We start from the raw sequence: 14,532 nt of genomic DNA, 5'->3' as shown, positions 1-14,532 counted from the left end.
CCTGAAGGAATATTTATATGCACAATGCCTCTTTCAATACAACAAAATAGTTGACAGCTGTCACTGGTTCATTTTCTCAAGGCAATCCCCTGAAAAATGATTAACCTACCTAGTTTTAAATAAAAACAGCCTGGTAGTTAACTATCAATCAGCATTAGTTGATGCATTCTCCATGATAAACCCTCTGCCAATCAGCGTATACTTGCCAACCAATCACTATTGTTCTCTCATGCAGTATTAGTCTTAGCTTTCCCCTTGAACTGGTATTCTTGGGAATTCTATTGCTGAATGCAAAAGGTAAAGTTTTGGCATAATGAGCTTTTTCAGCAACACTTAAGTTCCATCCTGTCAAATGCTGATCCTCCTGTTCCACTTTGAGTTACTTGGTGACCTCCACATAGCTTATGTTCCCAGTAACTGTGTATAGTCAATATATATGGATACACTTTGTCTGTTTCTATGTCTAAATCCAATATAAATTTGAAATAATGAAGAAACCAGCACTCTTTCTTAGAGCACTCCATTGCCAACTTCAAATGTCTCATTTATCCCTACTTTCTGCTTCTTGCCCATTACTCAAACATTCTTTCGAATAAAATATATTCCTCTATGTACCCTTATACTACATACTAATCCTGTGTATGGGACCTTATTTTAGTGGAATGTGTACTAAATCTGCTGGTTCCCCTTTATCTGTCCTACACCTGTTCCCTTTCAGAAAATTGTGTTGACTCTCATCTGAATGCGTAATGATTTTATTGGCGGGTTTTCAGATTTTCTTAAGACTAAATTCCAGCATCTTCCCAGTAATTGACATTAGGCTAACTTGATTTGATTTGATTTGATTTATTGCTGTCACAAATACCTAAGTACAGTGAAAAGTTTTGTTTTGTATGTAGTACAGGCAGATCATGACATACAAGGACATAAAGATCATAGAAAATAAAAACCGAAAGAACTGTGAATGCTGTAAATCAGGAACAAAAACAGAAGTTGCTGGAAAAGCTCAGCAGGTCTGGCAGCATCTGTGAAGAAAAAAATCAAAGTTAATGTTTTGGGTCCGGTGACCCTTCCTCAGAACTTAACGTAAAGATCATGGAGTGTTTAGACAGAACGAGGCATATAAGTTTATGGCTGCACAGACGATGTGCAAAAGCAAGATCAACATCAGATTTGAAATTAGAGAGGTCCATTTAGCAGTCTAATAACAGCGGGGAAGAAGCTGTTCTTGAACCTGTTGGTATGTGTGTTTAAATTTCTCGATCTTCTGCCTGATGGTTTGAACAGAGTATTTCCGGAGTAGAAGGGTTCTAAGATGTATTTTCCAGCCATTCCGCGGCAATGAGAAGTGTAGATGGAGTCCATGGATGGAAGGTTGGCTTGCTTGATGGTGTGGGCTGTGTACACAGCCTTCTATAGTTTCTTACAGTCCTGGGCAGAGCAGTTGCTGTCCCAAGCCATTATGCACCTGGATAGAATGCTTTCTATGGTGCATCTGTAAATGTTGGTGAAGTTCCTTATGGACATGCCAAATTTTCTAAGCCTCCTGAGGAAGAAGAGATGTTGTTGTGCCATCTTGACCGTCATATCTACACGGGAGTTCCAGGACAGATTGTTGGTTATCGTCACTCCTAGGAATTTGACGCTCATGACCCTCTCCACCTCAGCTCCGCTGATGTAGATAGGGTCGTGTCCTCCTCCTTTCTTTCTGAAGCCAATGATCAGTTTAGTTTTGCCGACATTGAGGGAGTGATTGTTATCTTCATATAGTTCCCCAGTCAGTTTCATCCTCCTGTCTTGTTTCTTCCTTACAAAATGGTTCTCTTTTATTTCAGTGAGGGCTAGACGACTTGAAAATGTATTTTCTTAGTAATGCAGAGGGCATGTTTCTGAATGTTTAGACCAGTATATTACTTAGAGAAAACAGTGGGAAATCTTCCCTGTTCACCAGGACACAAAATATTGTGAATAACTTTGTTTTAATTTTTTTTTGATTTATTTTATTGTGAAGGATGATCAGAAAATATTCAAGCTGGTTTATGTTGAATTATATAGATACCACAACATTCTCAAAAATAAAGCACACTTGATAATGCAGAAGTCCATAGAGCCCAGGTTGATGCAACTTTATCTTTCAGTTTGATGAAGAATTTACAGCCCGGCAAGAAGCACAGGCCCAAATACAGAAGAGAGAACAAAAAATCAATGAGCTTGAAGTGGAGTTGCAAAGTCTCAAAGCGCAGGTAATCAAGTGTGCTAAATGCTTTCTTTGAGTTCTAAACTGTTGGTGGTTACAATCCAGTAACTGGTTACAATTTATACTGTTGATTTAAAATAAAAAGATTTGTTTGGTATTCTGCTCCAGTTTTGCCTTTTTAAAAATTTGCGAGTTGCCTTCTTGCAGGCTTCTGCCCAAAATGCCAAAGGCTGTATAATGCAGTGGTTATGCAATATTAATTAGTTCTGTTGTTTCAAGATTGATTTCAGATTTTATTTTGGACTCTTGTTAATTAAACCTTTGCTTCTGTTTCAGTAGTTGTTAGCTCCTAGTGTCACACATTTCCTGAGTAATTAGCCACGGAGGGTAGAGGGTCCACTGCACTTTGATTCAGTGCATCATTAAAGATCTTTATCTGAATACAGGAAATTATTTCTTAGGTTATTTATTTGGCTGTCCCTTATGGTTCAGGTTTCTGCAGAGAAAAAGATAACACAACAACGAATGAGAATATTCAAATAGTTTTTCAATTTTCAAAGAGAAATACATGTAAGACATGGCATCCTACTATTTGTGGAAGGATCAAGATAAATTTCTAGGAGTGCATGCTTAAGGATATGCCTTATTTAAAGAGATGTGTATTTGATTGTTATTTTGAACTATTTTCAAATGCTGTAAATTTGTAAATGATTATATTGTAACAGTTTTGTTCATTAATGTAGAAACACTTGCATTTATTTAATTGTTAAAAAGGGCAAACTAGAAAGTAACAGTCTTGGCATTATTTTTAAAAGAAACAAATTGTGTGTTTAATTGAAACAGTGATCAAGGCCATTTCTTACTGATACAGGTGGTCCCCGATTTACAAAAGTCAGACTTAGAAACATTCGTACTTACGAATGAGATCCCACCCAGGGCTGTATTAATAATAATTTTTAAAATCCAACATACAAATGTTTCCTTGTAGTTATTGTGCTGTGTTCTGACTTGTGCGCAAATCGACTTGTGAATGTACTGAAGAACAGAAACCGTTTCCAACCTGGGGACAATCTGTATCTGCAAAGGTCAAATAGCAGATATTTTGTTTCTCCTTAATCCCTAGTGAGAAAGTTAGAGCAAAAACTGTTTGTGATTCAACCAACTCCATTACGAAAGACTGGTATTGAACAAATGGAGAATAAAAATGTTGTCAGATACATTGGGGAATGTCTTTTTTTAAAATGAGACTGATGTTGTGCTTAGTTGTTTCATGTGTCTTTGGATTATTTACAAAGGAATTGGAGTGACTTTACACTAGGTAAATTTCTAGCTGATGGAATTTAGTAAATCTATGTATATATCAATCCATGCTTAAAATGGTTGAGTTGACAAATGTATCAATCCATTTCCAGCAACAATTTAGACCTTGTGAATGTGGAAACAGTGAAATATGTGTTTGCTTCTGTAGTTGCACTTAACTTTCTGCAATTATTTGTAAGCTGAGCCAATTAAGTTTCTTGACTCAAGTTAGTTTCCAGACCATCAGTGATGGGGCAAAGCACTGAACATTGGCTTAAGCAGTTTCCTCTCAATCAGGGGTGAGAATGGCATATAGATAATTAAGGGAAGTATTTTCCCCCCAAAAGGTATTTGGACGTGATCCTTTGATTGGATGATTGGACTCAAGGATAGATTCTAACCAATCTCTTCAGAGATACAATAATACACCTCTAGAGGAGATGGGACTGGAGCTGAGGCCTCCTGTTCAGAGATAGGGACTCTACCACTGCACCCACAAGATTCCAATGTGAGACTTGAATATTGCATCGACCAATGTTCATGCGTTTCTCACATTGCAACCTGGCCATTTAAGGGAATTTCATCAACCTGTCCAGACAGGTCTCCTGGCTCAGAGGTAGGGACAACAGCACTTCACCACCAGAGCCTTTTCAAGGTGGGGCTTGAAAATATTTTTAATCAACCTATTACGTCTGTCTGGAGCAGGTGGGACTTGAACTCATGACACTTGGTCCTTAAGTACAGAAACCACCACAGCACGTTGGTATTTATTGTGAAGTAAGGTTACGCAGAAGCATAACCCACTGATTTGATTTAGCCTTGCTCCATCTCCATCTTCAGATGATGTATTTTGTTTCCACTGTAAAATTAGTAATTTCAGGCTGTTGCACACATAATTTGAAAATGTGATTTGAAGAAGCAACCAGGTAAAGAGAGTGGAGAGAGATTTACTTGGGAGGAGGGCAAAGTAGACTTGAACAAACTCATAAAGCTGCATAATACAAATAGTGAATTCATGCATGCCCATTGTTTGTTTTTTTTTGGTTTATCTGAGCAGGAATAAATATATGCAAGTCTCTCCACACCTTCAGTTGCAATACTGATTTTACTTGCATAAAACCACATATCTAACTTCTCCCAGTTATGACGAAAGATCACAGACATGAAGCTTTAACTCTATTTTTCTTGGACGTGGCCAGGTCTGCTGAGTATTTCCAGTATATTCTGCTTTATCTGTCATATTTTGTATTTAATTATCATTTCCTTGTCCTTGTTCTTCCAAACTGTCAATTATTCACACAGGCCTGAATTATACTTAGTGCTCAATTCCATACTCTCCTGTTTAGAAAGTCACTGGGGAGCCCACTCCAGGGAATACTGGAGCTGCCCAAAACCGTTTTGGCCATTAATAGTCTTGAGGCAGAGTTTCTGTCCTTGTGGATTAGGAAGTCTAATTGTGGAGAGCTTCTGGCCAATTAGAAGTTCCCAGGTCTCCAGTGCTATTCAGTACCACTGAATATTCAGCACCACTGAATATTCAGCATTGTCCCACCTCTCAGTCATCAGTGTGGCGCATGTAACACCTTACCCAGAGGTATGATCACGATTTCTGTTTCTAACTGTTGCAATAATATTAAAAAATTAAGCCAAGTATGCTGGGAAAAATTTATCTTTTGAATCATTTTCATGTTTTCTAACTGCAGGGATAATCATTGAAAGAGTAGACAGATAAGAAAAAGGATGACAAAAGATATCATTGAGTCTACCTTCTGTGGTTGGAAAAGGAGTAGTAAAGTTGGGAGCTAAAGCAGAGGGGACGTCACTTTTTGCTTTCAACGTTTACAGTAGTTTATGGTTCTGTAACATATTGATTTAGTCTTTGTTTAGCTTAAATTAAATCAAAAAGTTACTTAAAATACTTAAAATTGTAACCTATTTAATTATATAAATTCACCTGAATTAGATTTTTGGGGATAGCAATGCAAGTTGGAGCATATAGAGTTTATGGAGAATAATTGTACGAAGTGCCTACATCTCAAGGAACTTCAGTGCAGCATTGTCGGTCTGGAGTCCAATATGGAAATGTTGGTCATCAGGTGGGGAAGAACGACCTGGACTGTTTTGTCCATGAAACCGTTGGATCCCTTCGGTTCATCAGTGGTACATATCTAGTTCATGATCGTGGACAAGGGGATGTGATTGAGAGACAGGCAGAGCATTGGATTCAGATATTGTGGGTAAGTGTTATTAATACCCTAGGGAAAATGAGGACTGAGGTTTTGTTGTGAGTTGAGCAGTTATGGTTTAAGTTAATAATGGGAAATTTAAAGGCAATAACCTCTGGAATACTGTCTAAGTGACATGCTTAGGATCAAACATTTAGTCATTCCACCATTGACACTTAGTCAACATATTTACTATCTATAAGATGCACTGCAGACATTTCACAGAGTCACAGAGTCATACAACACAGAAACAGATCCTTCAGTCCAACCAGTCCATGCGAACATAATCCCAGACTAGAATAATCCCAAGAGCCTGCGCTTGCCCAAATGCCTCCAAACATTTCTTATTTATGTACTTATCCAAATATCTTTTAAATGTTGTAACTGTACTCACATCCACCACTTCCTCTGGAAGTTCATTCCCCACACCAACTACTCTCTACGTAAAAAAATTGCCCTTCATGTCTTTTTTTAAATTTTTCTCCTCTCCCCTTAAGAATATGCCCCCCAAGATCCTTTGTGATCTAGAAGGACAAGGGCTGCATATACATGGGAGCACCACCATCTGCAAGTTTCCCTTCAAGCCACTCACCATCCTGACTTGAAAATGTATCGCCATTCCTTCAGTGTTGATGGGTCAAAACCCTGGAAAAGATACATGGCTTATGGAATGGTATGGGACTTGTGGATTTTGATCCAAAGGCTACTGACATCAGATTTGGGAGAAGACAGAGCTGTATCATAAGAATGAGCTCTGCTTAAGGTGACTTGGACAAGTTTTCTGGCATGAAATAACTAAGGTTTTTGAATGAAAAGGATGGATGATGGAGCTAGTGTTCAAATGAGGCTAGTGTTAAAGAAAATGGTATAACCATAGAGCAGTGATTTGGGTACAGATCAGAAGATTGCAACAAGAAAGATCAAGAGCTGTAATTTTCCCATGGGGGCTGTCAAGGAGTGAGATTAATCTTGATGTTCCAATCTGACTTCCTTGACGACCGTGCCAACGGATAGCATTTTCATCTCTTGGAGGTGAGATGGCATAATGTCAGGCTGAACACTGATGGCAAGCTCAATGTGGGGTTAGAGGTAATTCAATGCTGCCCATTTAACATGTCAAGCTCCAATTCGAGAAACAGTGACCTAATTCTTCAGATCTTTAAAGTCCCTCATAATTTAGCATATCCCTTTAGCATCATTGACCCCTCACATTTAACCCCCTTAGCTACTGACTTCTTGCCAACCCTATTTCACTGCTCTACCTAACCAACTCAATCACCCACTATTCACTTTACAACAAAACTCACAATCCTTTTAATACCATTTAGAAAATCAGTCGGTAAATGTCCATTGAACACACAGTTAAGAACATCCTCTCCAGAATCTTATACAAACATATGAAGTGGAAGCAGGAGTAGACCTCTGAGCCCCTTGAGCCTGCTCTGCCATTCAGTAAGATCATAGCTGATCTGATTACTCCATATGCATACATTCTCCCAATAATCTACTTTCCTCTGCCTTAGAAATTTTCAAAGAATTTTCTTTTGCCTTTTGAGGAAGAGAGTTCCAAAGACTCACCACCCTCTGAGAGAAAAAAAAACTCCTCATTTCTATCTTAAACGGATGACTCCTTATTTTTAAACAGATTGCCCTAGTTCTAGATTCTTACAATGCTTAGATTCTTCACTCACTAGGATGTCTGTTGTCAGAAGCAACAACCTGATAACCACATTATTTAACAGTCATTTATTTCCTATATCGCAGCACTGCCATAATTTGCTCCTGATACAACATAGACTGTAGCATTTCATAGTGATTTGTAAATGAGGCAACATGATTTTTGTTTACCTTTTAAACTCTTCCCACTTCCATTCTGTGGATCACACACTAACTCTGCTGGTGTGATTGAGGAAGGCTTCCAAAATACAACCGTCTTGATTTGAATTCCATGTCATTTGAGATGTTTATTTCCAGTGTAGTACTGGCAACATAAAGTTGCAGCTTGCACACTTTTCAACACGTCCCATATCCTTTTCTGTTCAAAATACTTGGAGTTGGGTCCTCCTCTTTGTTGATCAGTAGTCATTTTCTTCTTAATTCTGACTCATGTGGTCCTTAATTGGATCAGTTTTGGTCACAGAGTCCAACAGTAATAGTGCCTGAGCAAAAAAGTTATGTCCGAGAAAATGATTTTAAAGTAAGTTAAAATTGTATAACCTTTATTTGAAAGCACAAAACATTCATAACTAGATGAAGTAATGACACAATTAATGACTAATATATTTGATAAAGTGGCCATTACAGAGACATATTGCAGCATGACCAAGATTACATACTTAATAATCAATGGCTGTTAATGTTTTGAAAGGTCAGACATAATGGAAAAGTTGGGTGGTAGAATTGCCAAACAATGACATAAGGATAATTGTGAGAAAGGAGCTTGGCTAGCAATAATAGTGAAATCAGTATTGATTGAGATTTGAAATAGCAAGGCATCGAAAACATAATGGAGAGTAGTTATAGATGCTCTTCTTGATAGTAGTTTTGAATTAATTAATCATTAATCATGCAATGCAGGAAACATAACAAAGACAGTGCAACAATTCTTTAAATAATCCACAACCTGGATAAATGAATTTGTGAAGATAGTTTGGAGAGGGAGTTTATGGAATGCATACAAGGCAGATTCCTAGAATAAGACTACATTATGGAGGCAACCAGTGAACAGCCTATTTTAGACCTCGTCATGAATAACAACACAGGATTAATTGGTAATCTCTAGGGCACAAGTTGTCACGATATGAAAATATTTCACAGTGAGTATGAGAGTGACCCGATACGTGTGCAACTGGACTCTTAAGGTTAAGTAAAGGTAATTACTTTGTTATGGGATTGAGTTGGTTATGGCAGATTAACAAATTTGACTAAAAGATTAATAAAATGATAAGTAGGCAATTGTGAGCATTTAAAAGTATTTCAAAATTATTAATGAATATTCATTTTGTTGAGAAAAACATCTCCATGGGAAAAAATTGATCTGCCTCTAACTAAAGACTTTAAAGATAATTTTAGGTTAAAAGAATCAGTTCATTATGCAAACTGAGTAGTGATCTCAAGGATTAGAAGGGTTTTTAAAGCCAACAAAGGATATCCTAGAAATTGTTAGCAAGAGAAATGAAATCTGAGAATAAATCAGCAAGAAATATAAAATCTGATTGAAAGATTGTATGTACATATTAAAGAAGATAAGGTAAACAAGGTCTTCCTTTGACGCTCAAGTAGGAGAAATTATAATGGGAAATCAGGATATAGCAGAGGCATTGAACAGATATTTAATGTCTATCAGCTGAATTCACCCACTTACTGTCATTGTGGTAGAGATTGAACAAAGCACACGCCAATGTCAAAAAGCTACCAAAGAGACAGATATGTGGTGTAGTAATGTTTTTGAATTTTTAAGCTGTATTAAAGCACTGAGGGGGTAATTGGGCAAATTTAATTGGCAAATATTTTATAAACATATAGACGTGCAGTACAACTAACGTTTTAAAAAAATTTTCTGCCGTATTGAAGTGCGGCAGGCTAACTGTAAAGTTGTCATAGTCCTACTGGACCATAGGGCTGCTCTGTCATGAAAGAGATGACTGGAGATGGTTTAACCTGAAGGTCGCCACACTTTAGGGCAAAGGGAGAGTTTGAGAAGGAGAGTCCTGCATGTAACCACAGCCTGTGCAGGAATTGAACCCATGCTGTTGGCATCACTCTGCATCACAATTTGGTGGGACTATGCCAACTTTAATGCGAGGTCGCTGGACAACTTCAGTTGATTCATGTTTTGTGTGCATGTGTTGTGATTTCACACTTATGAGGCAGTCATGAACAAATACTGTAAATGTTTTATTAATTATTATCGATGCAAAAACACACACACTAGGCAATCAAAACGTATTGCAAGTGGGTATACACATCACTGTTATACTTTATTTGCAGCATAAGTCGCTTAATTATAATGCAGCTTTGCCTTAAATAAAACCTACTGGCAAAGAGCCTTCTCACTCGCACCCTCAACTGACTGCACTGATATTGCCAAGATTGCGATGATACAGTAAGCTTCTGGTATTTCAGGTATTTAAGTTTTGCTGGTTAATTGAGAGTGCTGGTTCATAAGATGCCGATTAAAACAAAGTTTGCTGTACTGGAGAATTAAAGCATATCAGCATGTTATTAGACTAAGATAGTTGACAAAACATATGACTAGATATTTGGTGATTTCAAATGATTATGATGATGATCGTGGAGCTGATGGTGGTATATTCCAGAGTGACTGATCATCCTGCTTTGCAACATGGTCAATTTTTGTGAAATTTTAATTTGTACATGACTCTGTAACTCAGTCAGTCTGATAATCCTGCCACATTATTATACAGTGTAAATTTCTGTGGTTTAATGATTCAATGTGTTTAAATTCTTTCAGTCACCATCTTTAACCTCTTAATTTAAAAATGCGAAGAAAGAAGAATCTTGATTTTGATCTAAATTTGGTCCTTGCTGGTTTGGCAGAGCCAAGGGAGAGGAAAGCAGGTGGCATAGTGGACTTGCAATCCACAAGCCAAGGCCAACATTCTGTGGACATGCGTTTAAATCCTACCATGGCAGATTGTCATGTTTGCATTCAATAAAATCTGGAATAATGAGCCTTTCTGGTAACTATGTAACACTCGATTGTTATAAAAGAAACCCACCCGTTTCATTGATGTCCTCTTGGGAAAGCAATCTGCTGTCCTCACTTGACCTGGCTTACACGTGACTATAGACACACAGGGATGACTCTTAACTGCACATTGGGCAATTAGGGATGGGCAATAAATACTGGTCGAGCCAGCAATGCCCACATCCCATTAACAAATAAAAAACTCTCCATTGATAGTTCAGTGGGTTTCCATACTGCCCAGAATAGCTGCTAAACCAGAAAAGCCTCAGGTTTGGTCCAGAACCTTTTCTGCATAGTTGGGGGTTGCAAAGTGACACGGTCACCTGTGATATGGAGGAGTAAGTTAAACAGGGCTCTTTGACTCTTGATGGCCAACCAGTGACACCATTTGGAAATGCTTCTTGAGAAACAATGTATCAAGCTTTCATACAAACAGCTACTTGGGAAAATTCTTTGAGGGTGACCAGCATCAATGGAACCACAACCTAACAAGGAGTTCATACCTTCAGGAAGCTGAGGGAGAAAACTGGGCGAAAAAAATTTGGAGCCACATTGGATTGTAATCCTACTTTTGCTGTTATTGTATTTATGTGTATTTATTTCTAACTTTTTCTCCAAGTTTTCAGCATTACCACCTAATGTAAGGGCCACCGTGGCTGGCGTACAAAGTGGAGTCACATCCGGTAGTTCTGCATTTTCAAGTCCTGGCAGAGTGCCACCACTGCCACCTCCTACATCTGGGCCTCTTCCTCCTCCTCCTCCTCCTCCTCCTCCTCCACCACCACCACCACCACCACCAGCAACAGGGATTAAGGGAGGACATTGGTCTCCGCCTCCTTCTACACTACCATATGGATTGAAACCGAAGAAAGAGTTTAAACCAGATCTCAACATGAAGAGAGTCAACTGGTGTAAGGTATGCGTTTTTGAAAATAAATGCTTAATGGACACTTCTGTGTGTGCTGCTGAAACAGTCTTTTTGCTGTAGTTTCAATAATATAGCAACATATGTTTCTTTCTTTTTGTGTTTTGTGATTAGTAATATATTTAACATGTGTGTATTTCTACACAGTCATTTTTCTTGCAAATTTCCATTTCTCACATTGCATGTCAAATCATGCATCTATTATTCTTCATTGTTGATACCATCAGACCTATGTGGCCCATTTAATCTTAAATGTATTAGATAATGGTTGGAAAATTGACTTGCATTGTTCAATCACATTTTATATTAACTGATTAGAATTTCAAATCATTGAGTCGGAGTATTTGATTTATGTGTGAAATGATTGTACCCATTCTTATCAATAACTTCAATTTAAAGTTAATAAGTTTCACAAATAGTTGTTTCACCATACAGAGCTTGAGTATTGCTTAAAAAAAACACACTTTCTTGAAACTTTTCATCTTTCACTCATCAGGGCATTTTGCAAGAATACCAGTTCAAAAGAAAAGTAACATTAGTACCGTATGACAGGGGAATGCTGCTTGCTTGGAAGTCGACTCTGATTGTTCAAAACATTGTGATAGAGAATAGGCTCATTACTGCTGATAGGTAGTTAACTGCCAGGCTCTGTTTATTTTTTAAATCAGGCAAAATGACTCGGATTGGTCAAGGCACTGCCCTGAGAAATGGGCCGGCAAATAGTTTTTCACTTATTTTGTTGAGTTGAGACAGGTGCAACACATGTAAATGTTCTGTCTGTCTCAACTCAACAAAATAAGTGAAAAACTATTTGCCGGTCAATTATAGTAATATATGTAGCTCCCACACATAACACTGTGAGCCCAGCTGACAATCCTAAATTAGTTGTATAAATAATTTTGGACACTTGTGTTTTGCAAGCACAGGCTGATTGGGTATAGACAGTGCCTTGCTTGTTGCAAATCACTGACGTGATATATTATTTGATTTAATACGCCAGTCTCAGGGACATAAGGACTACATATCTGGCATTGAAATTCTTATACAACGTTAAAATACAGGGCCCTGTTCTTTGCAGACAGGAAGAACATGTACATGCACTGCACCTATTTAACTGAATAAAATGAGTGACAGCCATACGCTGGTTCATTGCCCTGACTAGCCAGAGTCATCCTGCCTGATTAAGAAAGTTAAACAAAGCCTGACAGTTAACCGTGAATCAGCATTATTGGATGTATCCTGCATGGAAACACCTCTCCCACTCAGATTCCACTTACCAGTCAATCAACATTTCTGTTTCATACAATATAAATGTTGATTTTTCCCTTGAATTTGTACCCTTCTGAAGCATATTGATTAGTGCGAGTTTCAAGTAAAGCTCCAACAAAATGTGTTTTTTTTTTGGTAGTACTTGACAATTATCTGAATATTCTTCAAATAAGTGAAGAACATTGATTTGTTAGAATTTGCAGTATGAAAAATGGCCCTTCAGCCCCTCAGATCCATGATGGTCATCAAGGATCATTACTTCTTCATGTTGTAACTCATGATGTCACTCTGCCATTGGTAATGCTGCAAGTTTGCCGCTGGATCCATGCCCCTGTAATATCCAGAGCATTGCTGCTCCTTTCGAGCGTGGAAGCACAGGAGGTCACTTTTGTGATCATCATTTGATTTTGGTGCCTTGGTTGGTTTACATTGCTTGGATATTGAATGTGAGATGTGGCAGCATTCCCCGTGGTTTTCGTCCTTTTCAATTCCTGATTTAGAGTTGTTTTTTCAGATATTACTTGTACCCTGTCTAGTGAAGATCACTGGAAAATATCTGTTCAATTTGTTTGTTGTCCCTTTATCCTTACTGATTTGTCATATTCATTTTCTGTAGGACCAACATGAGTTTATTAACTCTTCGTTTTTAAATATCTGAAGAGACTTTTCCGGTCTGTCTTTATATTTTTGGCTCTTGTACTCAAATTTTTCCCTCCCCATCAATCTTTTAGTAATTCTTTAGCTTTTTTAAAAAATAATCTTCCATTTTCTGACCTGCCATCTATCTTTGCACAATTTCTTTCTTTCTTTGAGTTTGATACTAGCTATGACTTTTTTACTTAATCACAGATGGTGGGTCATCCCTTATAATTTTTCTTATTATCGATTCTGCGCTTTCTGGAATATCCCTTAAACTGTATGTATAATTCAATCCTGCTATGGTTACTGCTACTCTGGAATGCTTTCACTATGAGGTTAGTAATTAATCCTATCTTGTTGGTCAAAATCAGGTCCAGTGTAGACTGGTCTCTGGTTGGTACTTTAGCAAGATGATCTAAGAAATTGTTTTGAAGGCATGCAATGAATTTCACCTCTAGACCACATTTTCCCATCTGACTTTTTTAGTCTATATGTATGGCAAATTCCTCCATGATGATTGCAGTACCCTTTTGACAAGATCTCATTACATCTTATTTGATACCCTGTCCTACTTATATAGTTATTGTTAAGGAACCTGTACACAACTCCCACATGTGACCTCTTACCTTTATCATTCCTCCTCTCTACCCAGACTGCTTCTTTATCCTGATTTCCTGAATTTAGGCCATTCCTCTTGATTGTACCAATATCATCTTTAATCTCCTCCACCCTTTCCATTGCCTTTCCTTCCTAGATGTCACCTACTCTTCAATGTTCAGGCCCCAAACTACATCATCCTGCAGCCAGATCTCAGTAATGACCATGAGATCGGACTTCGTTATCTCAGTTTATTCTACTTGTTCATTTGTTTTGCTTTGAATACTATGTGCATTTCTGCTATCCTTGTCCAGGATGAAACCCGTTGGAAGGGCCTGAAGGCTGACAGGTCACCAGGCTTGCATCGAAGGGTTTTAGAGGAAGTTGCTACAGAGAGAGCAGAGGCATTGGTTGAATTACTGTAGAATTCACTAGATTCTGGGAGGGATCCAACAGATTGAAAAACCACAAATAGGACACCCCTGCTCAAGAAAAAAGGGAGGGAGAAAGCAGGAAAATGTAGGCCAATCAGCCTAATATCTGTTTCAGAGATAGTAGGAACTGTAGATGCTGGAGAATCTGAGATAACAAAGTGTAGAGCTGGATGAACACAGCAGGCCAAGCAGCATCAGAGGAGCAGGAAGGCTGACGTTTCGGGCCTAGACCCTTC

General features: G+C 38.1%; 1 protein-coding gene across 1 annotated transcript in view; it reads left to right on the top strand.

The window, feature by feature from the left end:
• Nucleotides 1-14,532, top strand: part of LOC109923937 (protein diaphanous homolog 3-like) — a 404,377-nt gene that overhangs the window by 81,032 nt on the left and 308,813 nt on the right. Inside the window, exons 14-15 of the mRNA XM_048598427.1 lie at nt 2,139-2,243; nt 11,052-11,348. Coding sequence (XP_048454384.1) covers nt 2,139-2,243; nt 11,052-11,348 — 402 coding nt within the window. The remainder of the gene's footprint in view (nt 1-2,138; nt 2,244-11,051; nt 11,349-14,532) is intronic.

Source organism: Rhincodon typus, chromosome 6 (assembly GCF_021869965.1).
Source record: "Rhincodon typus isolate 14 chromosome 6, sRhiTyp1.1, whole genome shotgun sequence".
Taxonomy (NCBI): Eukaryota; Metazoa; Chordata; class Chondrichthyes; order Orectolobiformes; family Rhincodontidae; genus Rhincodon; species Rhincodon typus.
Note: the sequence above shows the minus strand (reverse complement) of the source record. Positions and strands in the feature narration are given on the sequence as shown.